The 21822-nt window shown below is 39.1% G+C and overlaps 1 protein-coding gene across 1 annotated transcript in view; it reads left to right on the top strand.

Moving 5' to 3' along the window:
- The window catches only part of FAM135A (family with sequence similarity 135 member A), a 68763-nt gene that overhangs the window by 7797 nt on the left and 39144 nt on the right, over positions 1-21822 (top strand). The window contains exons 3-6 of the mRNA XM_084262149.1: positions 16368-16447; positions 20139-20278; positions 20371-20441; positions 20757-20930. Of these exons, the coding sequence (XP_084118275.1) occupies positions 16368-16447; positions 20139-20278; positions 20371-20441; positions 20757-20930 (465 nt within the window). The remainder of the gene's footprint in view (positions 1-16367; positions 16448-20138; positions 20279-20370; positions 20442-20756; positions 20931-21822) is intronic.

Below are 21822 nucleotides of genomic sequence, written 5' to 3'. Positions count from 1 at the left end.
CCTGATAAGGATGTCAAGTTAAGGATGAACCTGAAGTTCTTCACATGGGGTTGAACTACCCCGGTGCAGACTGGGGGTCAGCTGGCTAGAAAGCATCTTTGCAAAAAAAGCACCTGGGGGTCCAGGCGGACAATGGGTTAAACATGAGCCAGCAGGATGTTGTGTCAGAAGAGGGCCAATTGAATACCTACCTGTAGCAGCAGGAGGGTAGCAGCGGGCATAGTTTGGAAAAGGAACTACCAGCAGCTTAGCAGTGCGGTCAGGCTGTATTTCCCACTTGCTCGATTTTCAAACCAGGGTACTCATCTTTCCATACTGATTTTCCTCTTCAAAAAATCTGCAAAAGAGAAAAAAAAAAGTCTCAAACTTGAGAACTGTTAGAGATACAGTGATGAGAGTTGCTGACCAGTGTCTGGGATTTATGGATGTCTGTGATCAGTTTAATATTATTTAATATCCTTTTGGTGGCAGACATGGGGAAAAGTGGCGTTTTTTCTGTTTCACCATTGTCTTTGGACCAAAGCTGTTTCCTAAAATACTTCTGTTGTTGCTCTGACAAATACTGTGTCTGTGTCACTGTGCTTACCTATTTATATTTCTGTTCACAAGTTGTCTCTGTAAGTCTTTTAGCATAAGGACTCTTCTCTGTTTGCACAACAGAGAACTAGTTAATTAATTAGATTTATTACTGAAAGGCCTATTCCACCTACTTAAAATAATGATTAATAAGAATATCCTTTTAATACTTTGCCAACAGGCTTGTTCCAGGTAACAGAGATGAAAATCAGTTTCGAGATCCAGAGCAGATGACAGTGTTCCCTTTGCATTCTTGCTTTTTCTAGTGATGTTATCAGCTCTGGGTGGACAACTAGAATGTGATGTCCTGGCGTTTCTGACGTATCTTTTCATGATGTTTAAAAGTTTGTGCAGGTAGAAGGTTGTGGGATACCAGGGGCAGTTTAAGCACTGTAACAGAAGTCTGGGATGTTTACTTGGAACACTTTCTGATCCTCCTCCTGATGATTATAAATGTTCTTTATAGTGCTGTTCTTCAAAGACATTACTGTAAGAGGAAGTTGTCTCATTCATTTTCCACTTGCAGATGCTTACCCTGCACATTTACATGTGTGTTGTGTGTGTCAGCATCCTGGACTGAGAAATAAATGAAGCTGAGCAATTCTGAATTGAAACAACTGGTTAGTGAAAGTGCCACAGGACTTCGTAGTGTGCAGTTTAAGTTCCAGTGTTCCACCACTGGATGATGAGAGACTTGGGCTTGTTCAGCCTGGAGAATAGAAGCTTGTGGGGAGACCTTTTATCAGCCTACCAGTCCAGGGGGCCTACAGGGAAGATGGAGAAGGACTCTTTATCAGGGAGTGTAGTGGCAGGACAAGGGACAATGGGTTGAAACTGAAGGACAGTAGAGTTAGATTAGATATTAAGGAGAAATTCTTTACTGGGAGGGTGGTGAGAAGTTGTTTACACCCCCTCCCTGGCAGTGTTCAAGGCCAGGTTGGATGGGCCTTTGGGCAGCCTGGTCTAGCAGGGGGTGTCCCTGCCCATGACGGGGGGAGTGGAACTGGATGATCTTTGAGCTCCCTTCCAACCCAAACCATTCTGTGATTGTATGAATGCTGATGTCTATCTTGGAATAGTTGTGCCTCTTTTGTGGGTAGCAAGAGAAGTTTCCTGGTAACCTTCAACTGTGAGAAGATGAGGTTTTTATTGTTCTGGAGCTATGTATTACTTTTTCATCTGTGAACTGGCAAATGTAATGGGATGAAAAAAATTTTGTGATGGCTTCTAGTTTAGCATATCTCACGTATTGCTGTATAGTCTGCTTTGAAAATAGCTTTAGTCTATGTTTTCCCTATCCCTGTGCATTCTTAGAGTCCCAGTGTCAAATTCTTATTTTGTCACTAATCATTTGTTATTTTGTCAGTAATATACATGCACACACAATAGGACAAAGCTGAATTTAGACGGTTTTCAACAGTAATGTCTCTGTGTCTGTGTTTGTCTCTCTTTTTGGTAGCTGTTTTCTTTGTGAAGTAGAATATCTGCTGTCTTCTTGTGGATTTCAAGAATACAACTTGGTTATTTCAGCTAAGTGTAAATTCATTAAGCCAAGCAGACTATAAGTAGTGTAAGTAAAAGTATTGAAAGTGGCCCTTTATTGTAGCTGCAGGTTTACCTTTGTGCTCAGTGTGTGTAGTTATCTGACATTTGCCTTTGTTTTGGGTTAAAAGATTCTTGCAAAAGCAAATCAAGGATTTACATGAATGGTGCAAGTACACCATGCTTTCTAAAGTGTTTTTGCTTTATAAATACTGGTTAACAGATGTGTGGATGTTTGAAATATCTTTCCCAGGGGAGACTTTAGCAGAGTCTATCATACCACACTTTTAGAGGTGTTTCATACCTGAAAATGGGTTACTGGTAGAATTTCAGTAGTATTAAGTTGCTTGTTAACCTAAATCCCATTGAAAGTCAAAGGAATTTAAACTGCAGAGGCTACTAGAAATTTGGCCTTATGGTATTCTTCTAGTCCACAGATTGATGTTTTTTCCCATGTGCTGAACACTGATGTGTTCAGGGAGCATTGACACGTTGTGCTTCTGTGTGTGGCTGCGTAATGTAGCATAAAATCAGGATATGAATTTTAATGAGTCTTACTATTATTACACAATAATTTAATGAGAAATAATGGAATATATGAAAAGCTTGGGGTTTTTTTTCCTTGATCCAGTGAGTTTTCTACATTGATTTTATAATTTATTAGCAGGAAATTAAAATTTGAAGAGTATGCATTTAGTAGGGCCACTCTTTTTTTCTCCTGGTGTAACAGGATTAAAAAGGTTTTGTTCTTTAGCAGAGACTACTTCTTTATTTATGTTTTGTTCTGTTAGCATATGATGAAGTAACAAACTCATAAGGGACAAGGAACATTCAGGCTCATCTGTTTGGTTTTCTTTTTAATTCATACAGCCCAGTCATACTTTTACTTTCAAATTTTCTGTGTGGCATAGCCTTCTGGAAATAAGTATTGTGAATTGCCTTCTGAGGTGTAGTTTATCTTCTGAAGTATTGTGCTGTGATCTTTACTTAATGTAACACAGTCTTTATAAAGGATGAAACAAGCTGTCAAATTTGTCTAACAGCTGCAGGGTGAGCTCTCTTCCTCTGGTTTTGGGTTTACCCTGTTCATATAGTAGTAATACGGGTTTAAGATTTGAAGGGCTGGGCTGTAAACTCAAGGGAGTAGTCTGTCTAGGAAAAATAATGTGGATACTTTTCTTTTGCTTTCATTTTTATTTTGTCAAAATGGATCAGCTTCTGATCCTGGTTCAACAGTGGGTGGACACACAGGCCCTGCTTGCTCTGGGGCAAGAATGGGTAAGACTGGGATGAGCAGTGGGGAAGTTGTATTTTAAGTTGGTATTGCTTCAGAAGTAAAAGTTAGTATCATCAGTTACCCATTAGCCCTTCTAATATAGGATCTTTGACAGACTAGTGGCGTGGTCTGGTCCCAAGGAGTAGTAACAATTTGAAGTACTGATGGTACTTCAGAATCTTGTCTTTTAAAATAAAAAGCCTTTTATTTGTTGAGGACAAGAGTTGGTAAAGTGAGTGGATTTTGAGCACTGCTTCCTTTGAGTTAGCTGGGAAATGAAGGCTTTTGAAGTAACTCTGTTAGCTCTATAAGTGGAACTGAAGATGTGGGGAGATTGTACTTAGGTATCTGAAGACAAACAGTACAATGTCTGCGTTAGGATCCTGCTAGCCATACAAGGAAGCTTATAGTCTCCTAGACCCATTGTAAATTTGGCTTCTACTCTGAAGCCTAGGGAATCCTCTCTCCCTGATAATTCCAAGAAGACTGGCTTCCAGCGTAAGAAACTAAATCAGATGGCTGAAGCTACCTGTTCTGGGTACATATTCTGACATGTAATGATGAAGGTTCAGGTGCTTATTTCATTGACTAGTCACAGAGACATATCTAACAGTTGGTAATTGCAGTTGCACTGGAGGTGTGTTTCAAAGAACTTCGGGTCTGGTGTTTTCAGAGAACTTAAGGTCTCCCAAAAAGGGAGAAGGCTTTTTTCCTGATTGCCCCCTTACCAGTGGTTCAAAAAAAATACATTTGGTGAAATGTCGCTTGGTACTCACTGCATACTCTAGACTTCTCAGATCTCAGTACAGATTTCAAATCACCCAAATTGGGTTCAGATTTTATCTTACACCCATGTAGTACTTTTGGAAATTTTAAGTATCATAACTTTTGCAATGGAAATTGTACAACTCAGAATTAAAGATGTTTAGTAGCATCACATACCCTGCAGGCATTGGCAAAATTCAGGTTTTTAAGAACAAAAAAAATAAAAAGCTCAGGTGTGCACTTAATGCTTTGTTGGAACCTGACAGCACTGTGATAGGTGCAGTTATTTTGTATGACAGCAAGGTTATATGTAATTGTAATATGGCATATGTCATTTGTCCTCCTTTGGGGACTAGAGGGGGGGGATAACTGTGTAATTCTTTATGCAATTGAAGAAAAAATTAATCTTGTGTCTATAAGAACAGGTACCATTTCACATTGCAAAGTAAAGATTTTATATCAAGGTTTTACGGCAAGACACATGCCTTGCCGTGAAGACTGTCAGCAGAAACATGATCAGTGAATTTAGTTTAGCAAGGGAGTAAATGACAGTCTTTGAGTATAAAAGGATTCTCTCTGGATAAGGCCCCCCCTTTTTTTTTTTAATCTGTAGAACAGTGTAGCTCGCTTCTCTGTCTAGCATGAAGGTAGAATGGGAGTAGGTGTTAGTTGAAGACTAATGATTTGAGTATGTACCTTCTCTTTCTAAATAGGAGTTTTACCGAGTTCAGTATTTTGGCATGATATCTGACAGCATTTCAGTTTTAACTTCGCATTAAATACATATGTAGTCTTTTAAATTGCTAATTGACTATTTCACAGGGTAGCACTCTTGTGCAGAAGCATGTAGCTTCTGAGTAGGTTTACAGTTCAGACCTGTCCCTGTGTGGTGGTAGCAAAATCTGTCACTCCTTAGTGTTCTGCCCTCTTTACGTGTGCTTGGTTAATACGTATAGTAGTTACAGCAGAAAGATGATTATGATAGTTCTTCTAGTTTGCCCACCATGGCTAGCTGAAGGGAAAGATGTTCATTCAGTGTTCCAAAGTCTTGACTGCCTTGTGATAAAACAGAAATTGGTGGCATAGTGTCTTTTTGTGTCTCTTCTGCTGCAGATGCATCTAATCACATCTTTATGCGTGTTGTATCTGTAGTCGCAGGCAACAGTTCATTGAATCATCACATACAGGGGAAAGCATAGAGCTTTATCTGAATGTGGAACCAGGCTCAGGTGCTTGTTCCAAAATACCTTCCCCTTTCATTCCTTTAAACCTCCAATTGCTGTATACTATATAAAGTCACTTCTAAAATTTGTCGGTTTTTTTTTTTCTTTTAAACCTTATTTCTTCTCCCTGCACTTATTTGACCTTCCCCAGATTCTGACTCATGTTGGCAGTGGGAAAAGATGCTCAGGATGTCTCTAAAGACTTAGAGGCACTCCAGACTGGAGCATCATGTTCTTGCTTATCCATCAATAACTGAATGTGTTTCTTCACAAAGTTTTAAAGTGACTTTAAAAATGTTTCTTGTTTCTTCGAAAAGATGATGAATACCATACACAGAATGATCAAGACCTCTGCTGCTACTTGTTGTGTGTTTTCATCTGGTCTTAATGCAACAAGTAACTTCCGGGCTATTGGAGGTGGACAGACTGGGGAAGAAGAAAAAGAAAAGGTTTATTTTTTCACTTGTGCCAGTTTCTTTTATATGGATGGTTGTATAACTGGCTGAGCACTGGTTTTGGTGGAGGGAGAGAGTGAGAAAGTGCACACAGTATGGCCCACTGTAAGCACCATGAACTTGAATTTATGGCTTTGTAGTTGGCCTAAGCTAGTACAACTGCATGTACCTGTGCAAAGGTGTGATATGTGTGGTCTTCTCCTGTTTTGTTTGCTCTGGCAGTCACGCGGTTCTGTAGTCAATCAGATGGACTTGCTGTTGGCAGCAGTGTAGTCAGAGAGTGGGTTAAGATGACAGGAACACTTGGCTAAGGATGCAGATGTTACAGGTAGAGAAATGTGTTGGATAGCAGCTGCCTTAACAGGGTAACTAGACCTGCTTGTGGTGCTTCCTGTGCACCTGTACCTCGTCGTTGGTCAGCTCAAAATAGTAAGTCACCAGAAAAGATAGAAAACACAGAATATTATTCTGGTTTTGCCAGTTTCTCTCCCTGGCCCACAACAGGATCAGGTATTCTGTAAGTGCTGGTGCAGAAGGAGTATAAAATGCTCAGGAGGAATAGGATCTCTACTTCTGTCATGAACTAGCTTTTGGGTTGCTTTAACTACAGCGTTGTACCATATCCTGAGAGAAATGTCTGTAAAAGTTTCAACCTCCATGTTAGAAAGACACCTCTTGAACAAGAGGCCACTATGTCAGTATGATCTGCTGAGTGAAACAGCCCAGAGATTAGTGTCTTTTGAAAGTTCCGTTTGAAGTTCTGTGCTCATCTCAGTTGGCATCGATGCCCATAGGACACAGAGTTATGAGAGATGTCAGGTATGTCAATTCCAGTTTCCCTGAGCTCTCCTGCAGAGAATCAGAGCTTGCCTGGCAATGCAGTTTGCATTTTCCACCTTTCTTGCTGCTTGTTGGCTGCTTCATGCCACTGCAGAGCGCTGTCCTGTCAGTTGTGCTGGCTGAGCTGCCCTAGCAGCCTGCTGCAGGTTGAGCTGCTGAACCGGCCCAGTTTGTACCGTGGCTCTGCAAGTAGCATCTTGGTGTGTGTAATTGAGAAAGAAGCAGCTGAGGGGCAAGAGTAACTATCTGGGAGGACAAGCAGAGGAAAAGGGGAAAACAGAACTCCTTAAGTTTGATTTCTTGCTAAAATAGACATAAATGAGTCATGAAGCTGTGCCTTGCTTGAAGAAAAAAGGTAGATGCTTCTGATTCTGAAAGACTTTTTAATTCTTAGTGTCCAAATAACATCTCAGAGCAGTATGTTGTATTTGAAACTGTAGCAATCCCATTTAAGAAATTGAACTAGGCAGGCTAATGTGACTTGCTTGAATGATGTGGCTTTCTACAGAGGAAAAGATGAAGATGTTGATAAGGGATAAGACTGATGACCTTTATTTGATGTATCTTACATAAGTCACAACAGTTCACAGGGACGTTTTGTCATTATTTTTTTCAACAGATTTTCGTTGTGGTACCTGAATTTCCATCTCTGGTTGAATGTATGGTGGGTTTGCTATTGAAACAGATATTTTTTCTTTCATTAAAGTAAGCTGCAAAGTGAATTGAAAGGCTTGTGTGCTTCATTACTGACAGATGAGTGGAACAGAATTGCACAGCTGCAAAACTTTAAAATTTGAAGGACCAGTAAATGCAAGGAAATGAGTTGTCAGACTTGTCTTCTGGTCTCCCATCTGTTGTGTTTGCTAAACCTTGATTTCAAAATTAACATGTTATGATGTGTCCGAGTAAAAACTGCTGCTTGTTTTTGCAAGGGGTGGAACATTGAAAAATTCTGATCCTGGTTGCCCGGAAAACCCAATATCCCATATCTTTGTGCCCAGAAAACTAGAATGTTCAAACCCCTCAATGGTAAACACTTGCATTATATCATTTGCGAGTGTAGTATGCTGAATCAAAAACTCAAATGAAAAATTCAAGCTGAATAGAGTTTGAAAGTTGTCATATAAGGAAATAGGGGAAATCATTAACCCTGAAGATGAGCTTCACAGAGCTGTAATAATTTAAAGATGCAGGGTAATTTAGTATGATTTTTTTTTCTTGTTCCCTTCAATAGTAACAGGAAATAAGAGGAATTAAAATTGTAAACTGAGACTAATATATGTTAAGATTTATTTGATTAAATAAGAGATAAACTAGCGTCATATTTTTATGTGACTCTTTAAAAAAGCAATACTTATTTCAGAGTATTCCCCCTTCAAGTTTTTAAATAAATGTTCTTAACCACTGCAGGAATTCTGCCTGAGTGTGCCTGTGGTAAGAACACGGAGAAAAGGCTTTTGTAATAATAAGGCAAAATCCCCAGCTGAATTTACTTTCCTCTGTCTCCTGTCTTATGTACTTAATCCTGTTTCATAACAAGCTGCTGTGACTTATTTGAGGTATTAGTCTCCCAAATAATTCTCATCAAACTTTTGGTCTAATAACTGCTTTGTTGTCAGAAGCAGTATGTGCCATAGACATGTGAAGTGCTTTTTAAAAGTAATTCACTTTCAAAGAAACCTGCTTTTAATCTATTTCTCAAAGTTGGCCCTATGTTTTATTTATCTTAATAAAAATATGTTAGCCAGCTGGGAAATATCTGGATTTTTCATAGAAGGGATTGGTAAAAGATTTTGAACACATTCATTTTCTGCTGCTCCACTATCTGAATTAGAATTTGTTAAATTATATAAACCTCATTATTACAGCAAAATGTTGTCTCATATTGGTCTGTATTAGAAGTATCTATTAGAAAATGAGTGCAAGATAAGAATCTTTGTGTGTGTTCTATACCTGTGCTAAACAGTCCCTGTCTAGATAAACCCTGGTAACTTGTTTGGTGACCATGAGGTAGGCTGTGGGCCCCAGATAGGTTTGGTAGGAGTAAATTTTTATCGGTGACTATGCATTTCTCCTGATGGGGAAAATGAAGGAACAAGTCTAACCAGTTCTCTTTTTACACTTGTCACTTTGTGAATCAGCATTTCATTGCCTGTGCTTTATTCTGTGTCTTTTTATATTCTCTTATTTCTGTTCCCGTACACCTTGTTTTGCTCCCTTTCTGGTTTTCCTCTTTGCCCCTTATTTGTGTGCCTTGCCTGGATTGCCTTTCTGCAGAATACTGACTTACCAAAATACATACTGGTTACCAAAAGATGCTGATGAATTTGTGGTAATATTTAAAATAGAATAGTGGTGTTCCAGTATCATTTGAAATGTTTCAAGGATCGGAAGCATGCTCAGATTGCCTTGAAAAATACAGTTGTGCTGGCATTTGTCAGTATAGCCTTGTGATTGGTGGTGTGAAATGCTAAATATCTTTACTGTCTTAAGATGGATTTTTGTAAATCCATGAAAGAATTAGTAATACAGGGTCCCTGCAGTAGCAAGGGGCTTAGCTTGTAGGACAGAAAGATATTGAACAGAAATAAAAGAACTTTCTCATTTTTTGACTCTTTTCAATAGTTTGCTGACTCATCCCCTCACCTCAGCAGTAGTTTCTGTGGATGCGAGTTTGCTTCTGTGGGAAGAGGTGTGATCTGTAGAAGACACAGGGTCAGTCTGATGCAGCCATTGCAATGGGTGTCCGTGAGGAGACACGCTCCTCTGTCCTTTTTTCTCTTGGTTCCTCATTTCAGTGCCACTTTTCTGCATCTACAAAGTAGGGCTGCATCCCTGCTCTGTTTCCTGGTGTGACAAATGTGGCATTCTTGCCTAAGGCGCTGCTCTGGTGCCTGCAGTAAAGGAGAAGTAGAGAAGCCTTAGTGGTGGTCTGACGTGGAGAGTGTGTTTTGAACAGGGCCTTGCAGTCAGTAGATCCCAAGAGCTCTCCTGAGGTTTTGCATGTCCAGAGTCACAGCTGTTCCTTCTTTGGTGAACCAATAAATTTAGAAGCTGCCCTGCAGGTGACCCAAGGTGCATGTGAATTTTGCAGTCCATGACGTTCAGTGCTGGCTCTTGTTTAATGTAACAACGCATTGAAGTCTGCAGTGAGTGCACTGGCGCTCATGGAAAAAGAAAGGCCCAAGTCTGCCTCGCGCGCTTCTGCCTTTCCTCTGTCTGGCAAGAGGAACTGCAAAAGTTTCACCTCGGTGATGAATTGTGTTATGAAGCTTTTTCAGGATGTGCATTTCCCCTGGAATGTATTTTAGCTGGCAAAGTAAGTGGTTTTTCAAGTAAACGGTCATGCAGCTGTCCCTGTAAAAGCACAGGCGCTTTTTTTTATGCATGAGATTATTTTTTTTTAATAATGGTTGCCCTTTATGACTGCATTTGCACACATTACTGCCTGTGGTTCCATGTGAGAGCATTAAAAAGTCAGATAACCGTTACTTCCTACTTTGTTGTTGTTGGTAGCAAGATACATTATGGTTATTGCTAGACCTACTTCTTGCTCAGATTATAGATGATGTTTTTTAACAAATGTGATGAAAAACACTTACTTATGCCCATCTAATTGATAAGCCCAGTGAAAAAAAGAAAATAGTCCATTTTTCTTTGTGAAAAAGCATTTTCTAGCACGTGTCAGATTTTGAATCTTTAAGATACTAATGTAGCTTAACATGTTACCTGAAATCCAGACTGTTGAATCGGAGAACCAGTTTAGAGAGGAGATAATGCTTTATTCGGGCATGGGTGCCTGGTGGAAATCCACAAATCAAGTGCACTTTTGAGGAATATCCAGCATATATTTATACACAGAACATCACAAAGTCTCCACCTAAGTTTGAGTATTCATTAACTTGACCACATGTCCTTCTGTACCTGTGCACTACAGTCTGCTGCACTGGCAAAACAACTGCACACGCGCAAGGTCTTTGATGGTATTTTGGTGGAGTTACCCTTCCTCACATTATACTTCTAAGGTATTGAGTCGTCTAAGGACAGTGAAGTCTTTATTCTAGCTTGACAAACTCTTAGCAAAGATAGGGAGGTTTATTTGAACAGTTGTCACACAGTGAGGGACACACACTGATTTCCAAGAGGACCTTGAATTGATCAAATGTTTGATTGTTCTTAAAGGTTTAGTTGCCTTCTATAATAACTGTTAGCGCATTCTTTAGGCTAGTAAGGCACACGAAAGGTGTTCTTTAATGATTAATATTGCTGCATATACAATTGATAGCTCAACAAATTACTGGCTCAAGGTAACAATTGGAAAAGATTTAATCTTTCATACAAGATGGACAGTAGATGTGTCTGCCTCCAGGAGAGCAGTAATTCTAACTACCTTTTTCAGAAGACCGGTTCCTCTAGGATATGTATTAAGGACACTAAGCTCCAGATAACCATAAACCTTTAAATAGCAATGTTTGCATATCATTATATTGAGGACCAAATGACATGAACAGATATCTGCAAGCACACTTGTTCATTGAAGAAAGAGTGCATAGACTGCAGTTGGCAGAAAGATCATGGATATTTATAAACTCTCCATTGGTGACTTAGACTTTGCTTCTGTGTGCTCTCTCGGTAAACATCTCAAATATTTTGGCTAACTTGCACATTGTGGAACAAATGCAAAGGGGAAATGGATGTGGATCTACTTCAGGACACAGATTTAAAGCAGTGCAACCAGAGCAAGAGATCTGGTGTTCGTCCTCTACCTCATGGCTGCGGCCAAGATGCATAATGCAGGAAGTATTTAGAGAAGGAGAAGTTGTCACATTTTCAGAGGTGGTATTGTAAATTGTCTTTTTTTTTTTTTTTTCCTCAAATCAGTCTTAGACTAAAGAAAGGCTGGAGTTGGATTATGCTGTATTTACAGGTGTCTCACCAGCTTGTTTTCTATACCAGCTCCCAATCTCCCAATCACATGCACTTACTGCTATGTTTCTTGTCTTTTGGTCACGGTGTTGTAAATTGCTGAACCCTGGTTTATAGGTTTCTTCAGCCTCCTGGATTACAGGCTGATTCAGGGTGGAAGGGATGGTAGTATGTCATATAGGCCACTTTCATGCTGCAAAGCAGGGTCAGCACTGGATCCAAACCATGTTGCATGGAGCTCTGTCCCCTCAGGTCTTGAAAGCCACCATGGATGGAGATTTCATGACTTATGTGGACAACCGTTCCCAATGCTTGAGTGTTACTGTCTTGGTTTGCTTATTCTCCCTTTGGAGGCTGTCCTTCAAATCATGCAGGAATGTCACGAACTTGTAACCTGCTCGTCTCGACAAATAAAGGCTCACTCAAAATCTTGTGATTTTGAGGTGTCAGACTTTCATCCAGCTGTCGAGTCTGCTCTTCATCCCAAATCTGTTCCCCTCACTGCCTGAATTTATGTTAAGACTACTTCATTAGCTGCTGTTGTAGCCTGGGCTTAGTAAAATGCCAAACCATAGTTCTATCATCAAAGAGGATCCAAATGCATCTTGTTGAGTGACCAGGGGTTGGTTCTAAATGTCGTGGCATAATCTATCAGGTTAATTTAGCAAATAATGCATATTAGGTTCTTGCTTCTGATCTGTTTTTTGGGGTGTTTTTTTATAATTTTTTAAATGAAAGTTCTTCGTGATACCTCTGTTGTGGTGGTCTCTGTTTAAGTGAAATACTCATCTATCCTGCTTCAGCTAAAGGAGCAAAAGGCAGCAAAAGGTTCTTACACTGAGGGGATGCTGCTGCTTTCATAAGTGATTAATGTGTGATCTGACAGTATACCACCTTTCTGAATACCATTGTTTCTTTTCTTAAAAAACATCAGGCAGAATAGCTTCAAAGCATCTTTGTCAAAATATCTCCAACTTCTTTGTTATCTGAGAATTGCAACCCTTAATAATGTAAAAATGATGTTTTCCTCATTTAATGCAGTCAGGAGAATAAGGGACAGGTTGTAACACAGATTTTTCAAAACTATTCTTGAAAAATATTCACTAAAATCACTACTACTCTAAGCTTTAAGAACCTCACCACTTTTCTGGATCATATAATCATAGAGGCACTTAGGTTGGAAGAGACCTTTAAGGTCACAGAGTCCAACTATAGTCTTAACCCTGCCTAGTCCACCTCTAGACTATGTCCCCAAGCACCATATCTAAATGCCTCCAGGGTTGCTGACTCTTACCACTTCCCTGCACAGCGGATACTTGACTACCCTTTCAGTAAAGAAATTCTTCCTGATATCTAACCTAAATCTCCCCTGATGCAATGTGAAACCATTTCCTCTCATCCTATCACTTGCTACCTGAGAGAAGATCTTTAATGCTAATTGAAAAGCTTGATCTTTTTTATGTTTCTAGTCTGAAAAGCAGGTTTACATAAACCTTAAAACACATAGAGCCTTTGTCTCTATTATCTGTAAGGCTTTTTTCCAGGTTGCCATCAAAGTCAGGACTGGAGAAGAAGCCAGACTGGAGCAGGGTCAGTTTGAGTATTCCTCTGTCATGTTTCTGAGAGTACAGGAGTGTGTCAGGAAAAATGAGCTGTACTGAGGCTGGGCATGTGAATTTTACTGACTTCGTTTTGGCACAGGCCATGCTACTGCAATGTTTGTACTGTGCTCTCTGTCCCTCTAGGCTTCAGGAAGGCCTTTTAGTATTGACACTCTTATGGACCCAAATTGTTACACACTCTGAAAAGCGATAGTAGTGAGCCTGCAAAAGCCTGATTAGGTCTGTCCACACCACCTCTTAGAAGATGCTGGGCTGGGGTTTGAAAGTATTGGTACACCCAAGCTACTTCATTTCTTTGGGCATGCTTGCTGTACCATCAGAGGTGTGTCCTGTATCATCATTATTGTCCGGGGTTTTCAACTACCCAGGATAACTTTATTCTCTCCTTCCATAAGATAATTAAGAGGGTTTTTGTATTCAGATCTTATTTATGGGAGTATTTTAAGGATATTTGGGATAATTGAATATGATAGGTGAGTAACAAGTCCTACTCAGTTGTTGTGTTAGGCCCAAGCAGGTACAACAGAATAGATGAGGTTTATGGGTCAGTTGTTTAGTATCTGAAGACTAAACAGCCTTTATGGTACAGCTGGGAAATAGTTGAAAGTGGCTTGGATTTGTTTTGATTGGTTTTAACTAGAAAAAGAAGCATTGCAGCAGAAAGTTAGTAATAAATTGAGCCAGAGGTGGAAGGAAGATGAGGAAGGCACGGCTTGGAGACAAGAGTGTAACAGATCTTTGTGTCTTTTAACATTTGCTATCAAATGAGGAATGAATATCTTAACTTTGGAAAGCATTTCTTTATGCATTAGAAATGTAACTCCTTTGTGAATAAGATACCATAGTTCAGTATTGTAGCTCTTCATGTGCAGATAGATCCTTATATATGGCATTTAAAGGTGAATAGCAGTGAATAATTTGGGTAAATATAATGTAGGAGATTGGGGGCATTTCAGTTAAATATCTCGTTGCAGTTAAATAATTGTGTCAAAGATCTAGGCACAAGATTTTGAATTAATGTTTACATATTTGCCCTTAACTGAACTACAGGATTTTATTGCTTGGATTAATAGGTGAACATTTTGTGTTATACACTGCTTAAGGTATAAATCTGTTGAAAATCAAAGCCACCTGTCTTAAACAATACACTTTCTTCTTCCCATTAGCTCAAATTAAAATATATCAGACAGGTAAAGGGTTTATGTGATTAGGATGGAGTAGAATATTCTGCTTTTGATTAATTGCTAACGAATAACAAAAAAAGGAAGGATGCCCTAACAGTCTTTGTTCCACAAATAGCATTCTAAGCAGGAACAATTGTATTGACTGCATTCTGTGAGGCACAGATAGGAAACAGTCACTTAAGAGCATCTCTAGTAATAGGAACATCCACTGCACCTTTTTTCTGTTCAGTGCTCAGTTTTTATTTTCTCTTTGCCTTTCATTTTACCTTGTTATGGTCCGAATTCATTAATTTATCCACATCTATTAAAATTGTTAAGCCTTGGTTAAATTTATGCTCTATTGAACTGCCATGTGGCTGTAAATGTGAACTGAGAATGATGCAGATTTTGGACATTTTAAATTCTAAAAAAGCGACGCAATTTGCTAGATTAAGGTGAGATGAAGTGAAGTATCTGCACGAACTACCAACAGTATTGCATTTCTTTCTTAATATCTGAAGTAAAAAGCTCTGCCATCATAGACTAGTCACTTTAATCATGGGAGGATGCAGCTTGTAGAGGCAGAGTGTTAGGCTCTTGATAAATGTTTACTGTGGATCCATAAAAAGTGTGAAAACTGAGGCTGGTGGAAAGTATCTCCCTGCTGAGACTATTACACATTATAATGTATAATATGTCCTCAGGATAGGTGAACTGAGTGATTTTATGATGGAAGTTGCATCTTATCCAGAGTAAAGGAGTACATCAGTGTACTGGACTGCATCCTTCTGGATTAGTGTTGAGAGGTCTCTCTTAATCTCCTCAATTCCTTACACTCTTGCAGAGGACAACAATGAAAGCTTAATGATACATTAATTAATTTTTTAATCTAATACAAAATGAATTTATTTACTGTTTGTGAATCATTTGAGAAGTGTGTATGGAATCATGTTTGACCTGTGAATGTTTAAAACCAAAGTACATAACTGTTGGTTTGCAAGAGCTTAAATTTTATTCAATTTATAAAAGGTAAAATCAGTTTAATGGATTGAGAGTAGCCCTGAGGAGAAGGGCTGGAGAGTGTTGGTTGATGTAGAGCTCAACATGAGCGAGCAATGCACATTTGCAGGCCAGAAAGCCAACCATATCCTGGGCTGCATCAAAACCAGTGTGATCAACAGGTTGAAGGAGGTGATTCTGCCCCTCTGCTCTTTTGAGACCCTACCTGGAGTACTGTGTCCAGCTGTGGGGTCCCCAGTTACAAGAAAGACATCATCCAAAGGAGAGCCACAAAGATGCCCAGAGTGCTGGAGCACCTTTCTTACAGGGGACAGGATGAGAGAGTTGGGCTTGGAGAAGTGGAGGCTCCAGGTCCTCCTTATAGCAGCCTTCCCGTACCCGAAGGGGGCCTACAGGAAAGCTGGAGAGGGACTGTTTACAAAGACACATAATAGCTTTAAGCTGAAAGAGGGTGGGTTTAGATTATTTATTACGAAGAAATTCTTTACTGAGGGAGTGGTGAGGCCCTGGCACAGGTTGCCTAGAGAATCTGTGGCTGTCCCCTCCCCGGCAGTGTTCAAGGCCGGGTTGGATGGGGCTTTGGGCAACCTGGTCTAGTGGAGGGTGTCCCTGCCCGTGGCAGGGAGGGTGGAGCTTTAAGGTCCCTTCCAGCTCAAACTGATTTATGATTCTGTGTATTTCCATAAATATTTGCCCTGACTCTGTAGTGTGTGAAATGACTAGCTCTGTTTTGAAGCTTCCTTCTTTTTGTCACATGTTGGGCTGCTGCTCAGGTTTGTGGTTAATAAAAAAACCCAGTAGGGTAAAGGGTCAAAATAAGAAAGTTTTAAGTTTTGTGGACATCCTTGCCCAGTTCCTCTTTCCCACTCTCCATTCCTGCCTTGGTGATTGTAGGTGTATGTATGGTGAATGAGATGCACTGTACTGCATGTGTTACAAATCATTGTCTTTTGCTTTAGCTTTTACCAGATTCGTGTATCTATGAAAATCCCTCCAAGAATTCCACACAAGTTAGAAGCTAGCTTGTTACATGCAACAGGTAAGTGCAAAAACTTTTAGTAAACAAAGTCGTTATCTCACTTTACGAATTAAGGGAGCATGCTCTTTGTTTCTTGTACTGTTATAACTGATATTAAAGAGTTTTAAATTTTGTTCTTAATGCAATAAAAATATACATTGTTTAATGCTGGTCTGCTGAAAAAATAGCTTGTTCTTAGCAATGAGAATTAAAAGTTGATTACAGAATTTGTGTGAACTTGTTCTTCCTCTGTTAATTCCCTTTGCTGGTAATAAAATACGGTCATCCCCTTATATTGGTGTCTTCTGTTTTTTCCACTGATCTGCTTGATCTTCTTTATGTTTTAGACTAAGAAGGCTAAGAGCAAATCTCATTTAAGTGGGTATAATTAAAGTAGTGGAGAACTTCAGATACAGACTCTTAAACTCATTGTTAAGCCTAATTTTTTTCCAAAAAGAAGACTGTGAAAGGATCCAGTCTTGCTGTTTTCAAACATTCTCTCTTGCTGTCTGGTGGCAAATTTGAAAAATTATATATCTTCCTGAACAGAATTACCTGCTCCCTTATCTTTTCTTTTTTAACCTGGCAGTTGTTTTTGGATTCTTTGTCCAGGCAAGCTGAACCTGGAGAAACCTGTTAGTGCTCTCCTAATTCTGTGAAGCCCACACCTCAACATGCTGTAAAAATGGGAAAAGCAAAAACTTAAGTATAGAAATGACAGGTAGAATTCTTCTATTTGCTGTGAAGAAAAGCCTACTACTGAGAAAATGAGATAGGCACAAAAATTAAGGCTTTGGTAATCTATTTTAAAAGTAATTCTGAGTAGAACAACAATGTAGACAGTGAATTTTAGTCATGCTTTGTGAATATTTCTGGGATTTGTGTGAAATAAATAGTTCTTGCTAACCAGGATTGCTCCATTTTGAAGGCCACTCCTTCTTACCTTCAGGTTGCTCTATGCTCTGTTGGCACAAGTGCCTGATTTGGCCTGGGAATTCCAGTGGGGAATTCATTCAGCTGACACGTAGCCATTTCACAAAAAACCAAACTCCTCCAAACCCAAAACCTGGGGTCCTTTCAAGATGTTGTAGTTTAGTGTATCACACAGAGAAGGGTACGTGCTGGTCAATGGCAAAGCATTACTTTGTCCTTCTTCTGGATAGGATCATACTTCCTGAGGACTTCTGGCATTTGTTTCAGAATTCAGAACTCTCAGCTCTCCAGCTCAAGGTGGTGGAATAGCTGATGTAGGTGAGAGACTGCCAGTGTTGGTAGGAAATAGCCGCTGTTACACTACCTGTGGGCTGGTGCAAAGAAGCTTGACTCACTATCTGAGAGTGTCTGTTGCTTGTTGACCATAGAGGACTCTGAACAGGAGCCCACAACTCTCACTCTTGAGAATGATCACAGAATTATGTCCTGTGTTGGTCAGGTGCTCCTTCCTATACTCTTCTATCTCTTGTTCTGTCTTCCTCATCTTTTCTAAATCCTTTGACAGCATCATGGTTTTCCCACTTCAGTCCCATTCATTTTGCCTACTTCTAGCTCTCCATAGCCTCTGCAGGACTCACCTGCAGTTTCCTTACTTCAGCTGTGTTTTCCCCCTTCCCACAGTTTGATCTATCTCTTCCTTTTATTTCTCCAAGTATACAGTTTTTTCCTCCTTCCTTGCCTAGCCCTTCCCAGTTCTTTGTAAGTTCCTGTGAGAATTTGAATCTAATTTTCTTCTATTTCCCACATCCTTAAGTAGTTCACTAGAATTGCTCAAGGCCCACCTATCATCACAGATCATTGAATGCTTTGTGTTAGAAGGGACCTCAAAGATCATCTAGTTCCAACCCCCTTGTGATGTTATATGGCAAGCCACTTGCTTTAGCTCCAGCCCTGTGAAGGTCTCCTGGCATTCTTGTCATTTAAACAGAGATATAGTTAAAAGAAAAACCTATGTCATTCTTGTCTGTATGAGGTTGTTTCAGATTTTAGGCTATTCTGCATACCTCCTTCTATCAGAAACTCATGGCTGGCTTTCAGTTAAAAATAGAGGGGGGGGAAAAGAGCAACTTAAGAATAAATGTCCATGTTTACGATGCAAGAATAATGACTTTGCTGCTGTTTTTTTCCCCTTCATGGCTGAGAGAGCTTTTTGTGTGGATAGAAACCTAGAAATAGTCTTGGCCAGTCAGTGCATAGTTGACTTCAAAAATAGTAGCTTTGCCTTGTTGACTTCACATTTGTGAGACCTTGCTCCCCACAAAGGTATGGCTCAGCCTGTTCCTGGTGTCTGCTTTTCCTCTTGGACTCCTTTTTCTCAGTGCTGAGGGTGCTGTTTCATATTACGCTGAGGTCAGCAGAATTGAGGGCTGTAGCTCAGAATTGGATGCTGCATAGGAAGTGGGACCTCTGCCACGTATCTCTCTTACTTCTTTTGTATCAGACTGGGGTGGAAGATCCCTTTTGCTGATGTTGGGCACTTATATCAGGTTACATGTCATGTGAAACCATACCTGCTCTGCCCTTCACCTGTAGCAGGTGGCATAGGTGGATATGAGATGAAACTGACGTCATATGTAGGGGAACGAATGATTCAGGTTTTGTGACCATTTTGTCCAGGACACCTAAATTGATGATATGCTTGAAAGCACTTCAGCAAACCCTGGTATTTTTACTTGTTTCTAGTTTCCAAAGGGAAGTTGAACTCAGATGTTCTGAAGATTGTGGGGATATTTGCCACGTGCAGTGATTTTTTTGTCGGGGGCTTGTAGACTCCACATCTGTAAAGCAGAAACTTGGCAGATTTTATTTTTTCTTTTGTGCTTCCTTTGAATTAATGTATTAAGAAAAATCACAAGAATTGGGGAAAAAAAGGTTTTATACCTTCATTTACACAATTTCTAAGATTTTGTGTTCTGGAAGGGGTTGTTGAGCCTCCTTGTAGAGGAGTGATAAAGTGCAGATATTTCTGTTACTTTTGTTTTTCCAAGTTCCATCTTTTTATGTGTTTTTTCACAGGATGGTGCCCATTGTGATATTTCCTGTGTGATAACCCCTTGCTATTATGCTAAATACTTCCTCAATAACTGTTTAAAACATTTTTTTCTATGACTCTCTTAACCCTTTTTCTGGCACAGGATTCTCCAACTATTATATCACACTTCTCTGAACTCTTCCTATGAGCCATCTGTGGAGAGAAGGCAGAAGTGTCATAATGACACATACAAGGTTTAGATGACACAGTTAGAACTGGTCTGGCCGGAGTAATATGCAAAGAATGAACCACCTCTGTTCTTGATTAATTCCGTGGAATGGTACATTTCATTTAACCTCTTTGCCTCATCTGTAGGTAATGAAAAGTTCACAATGTGGTTAAACCTTGCAAATCAACATGAATGCTGGGTAAAACAAGACAGATTTCAGGATTTTTATTAGAATTTTTGATGCGTAGAGCATCTCACTCCAACTTAGAACAAAGCAAAAATTGTTCAGTCAAGAACTTATATTAAAAGCAAATTACATTAAAACTATTGATACAGTACTTCTTTGAAACAAAGTGCACTCCCTCAAACTCCAGCAGTTGCTGCCTGAAATGGAAACTGCTGACATAGTTGGTGTTACAGTTTTAATAGTGATCATGAAACTGATAGAAATCATGGTTCCTCTTCTGGAGTTTCAAAATTCTAGGCCAACTATATTAATAATTGTTTCTTTTTTTCAGGTGCAGATCTTGCCTTTCCTGCGTCAATCCATGACAACATAGTTTGCAGTAAAACATTTCAGATTCTTTACAAAAATGAGGAAGTATCTGTGAACGACGTGATGATTTTCAAAATAAAAATGCTGTTAGATGAGAGGAAGGTAATCTGCCACTGACGATTTCATTATAGAGAAATGGATTTGTATAAATAAAAGACCAGAAAACATTTAATGCTTCTACAATTTCTTTTTAGATTGAGGAGTCTCTTAATGAAATGAATTTTATGCTAACGTTAGATCTACACTTCACGGATACAGACTATTCGTAAGTTTAGATACATTCTTACTACAGCAGCAATATATATTAACTTTTTAGCTGAGTAAATCTGTGTTCTATGTAGTTGTGTGTTCATATTAGATATATTTGAGGGTACAAAAGAAATCCAGTGCTGAAATCTGTCAAGATTTCATAACTGGGTTTTCTCATTCTTATTTTTTTCTTAATTATTTTCTGGGGAGATGACATTGCATTCCCAAGTATAGAGCTATGCTAAATTGCTATCTGCTTCAGTTATTGACAGCTTGCACTTTAAATATGATCTTTCTAATTCTATATTATTTTGTTTTACTTTCCTTTTAGACCAGATGACCTGAGCACACTACAGCCAATTAGTAGCCGAACTTTAAAGTTGCACTTTAACTTACACCGGGGCCTTCATCATTACGTTAATGTTATGTTTGATTACTTCCACCTGTCTGTCATATCTGTTATAGTCCATGCTTCTTTGGTTGCTCTGCATCAGCCATTGATAAGGTAAGCTTTTGTTGTTTTGTTTGTTTATTTATGCAAATAAATTATTGAGTGTCCAAATGAAAATGCTATGAAAATAGAATACTGAGGAAGGAGTTAAATCTATAGCCAGTACAGTTTTTCTTCGTGATGATTTTGAAATACAGAGCCAGAAGAGATGAGAAACTTCTTGTTTTCAAAGTTACCTGGAACAAATTGTGAGTTTGTTTTTGTTAGGAGTGAGTGTAGAAGAGAGATAAAATCTTAAGACCAGAGAAGAGGAAGAATGTAAAAATACCTCTGTTTACACAAGTGTATTCATATGTATAAATATTTATACATTTTCTTAATAGGAAAGATCTGCTGCTCACGCTAGGTAGTGACTAAAATAGGTGCTCCTAATACAAACAGAGCATCTTCTGTTCACTATCTTCACAGTTTTCTGTTAGCACAGTAATAGCAATGATGTCTGCAAATGATGCATTTACCATTTTCTAAAGTAAATGGAAATCAAGAATTTAATTTTCTCTTTTAAAAGAAGCTTTTGCTTAATTTTTTACTGAAGCCTTTTGTATTTCCTTGACTTGTGTCACTCTCTTGCAATTTCTACTCATCTCGTTTCTCTGTGTCCAAAGTAAGCGTGAAAAAGGGCCATACAGTGAGTGCACATATGAGTTGTTCTTTAAACAGGTTTTCATTAGCCCATCTCCTTTTTGCCTGCTCTTGTGGTCTTTGAATACTTCACTACTTCCTCCAAATTTCTTCATATTCAAATTCAGGCTATGCTACGTTTTTTCCTCTGTTTCTGGCATGGAGTTACAATAATACCTTTTAATTTTAAATCTCAACTTGATGTTGCTTGTATAAAGAGATACTGAAACAAAATAGCAACTTCTATGCTGCTTCAGTTATCTTT

Source organism: Gallinula chloropus (genome assembly GCF_964237585.1).
Source record: "Gallinula chloropus genome assembly, chromosome: 3".
Classification (NCBI taxonomy): domain Eukaryota; kingdom Metazoa; phylum Chordata; class Aves; order Gruiformes; family Rallidae; genus Gallinula; species Gallinula chloropus.
The sequence above is the reverse complement of the archived record's forward strand: the minus strand, read 5'-3'. Positions and strand labels throughout refer to the sequence as shown.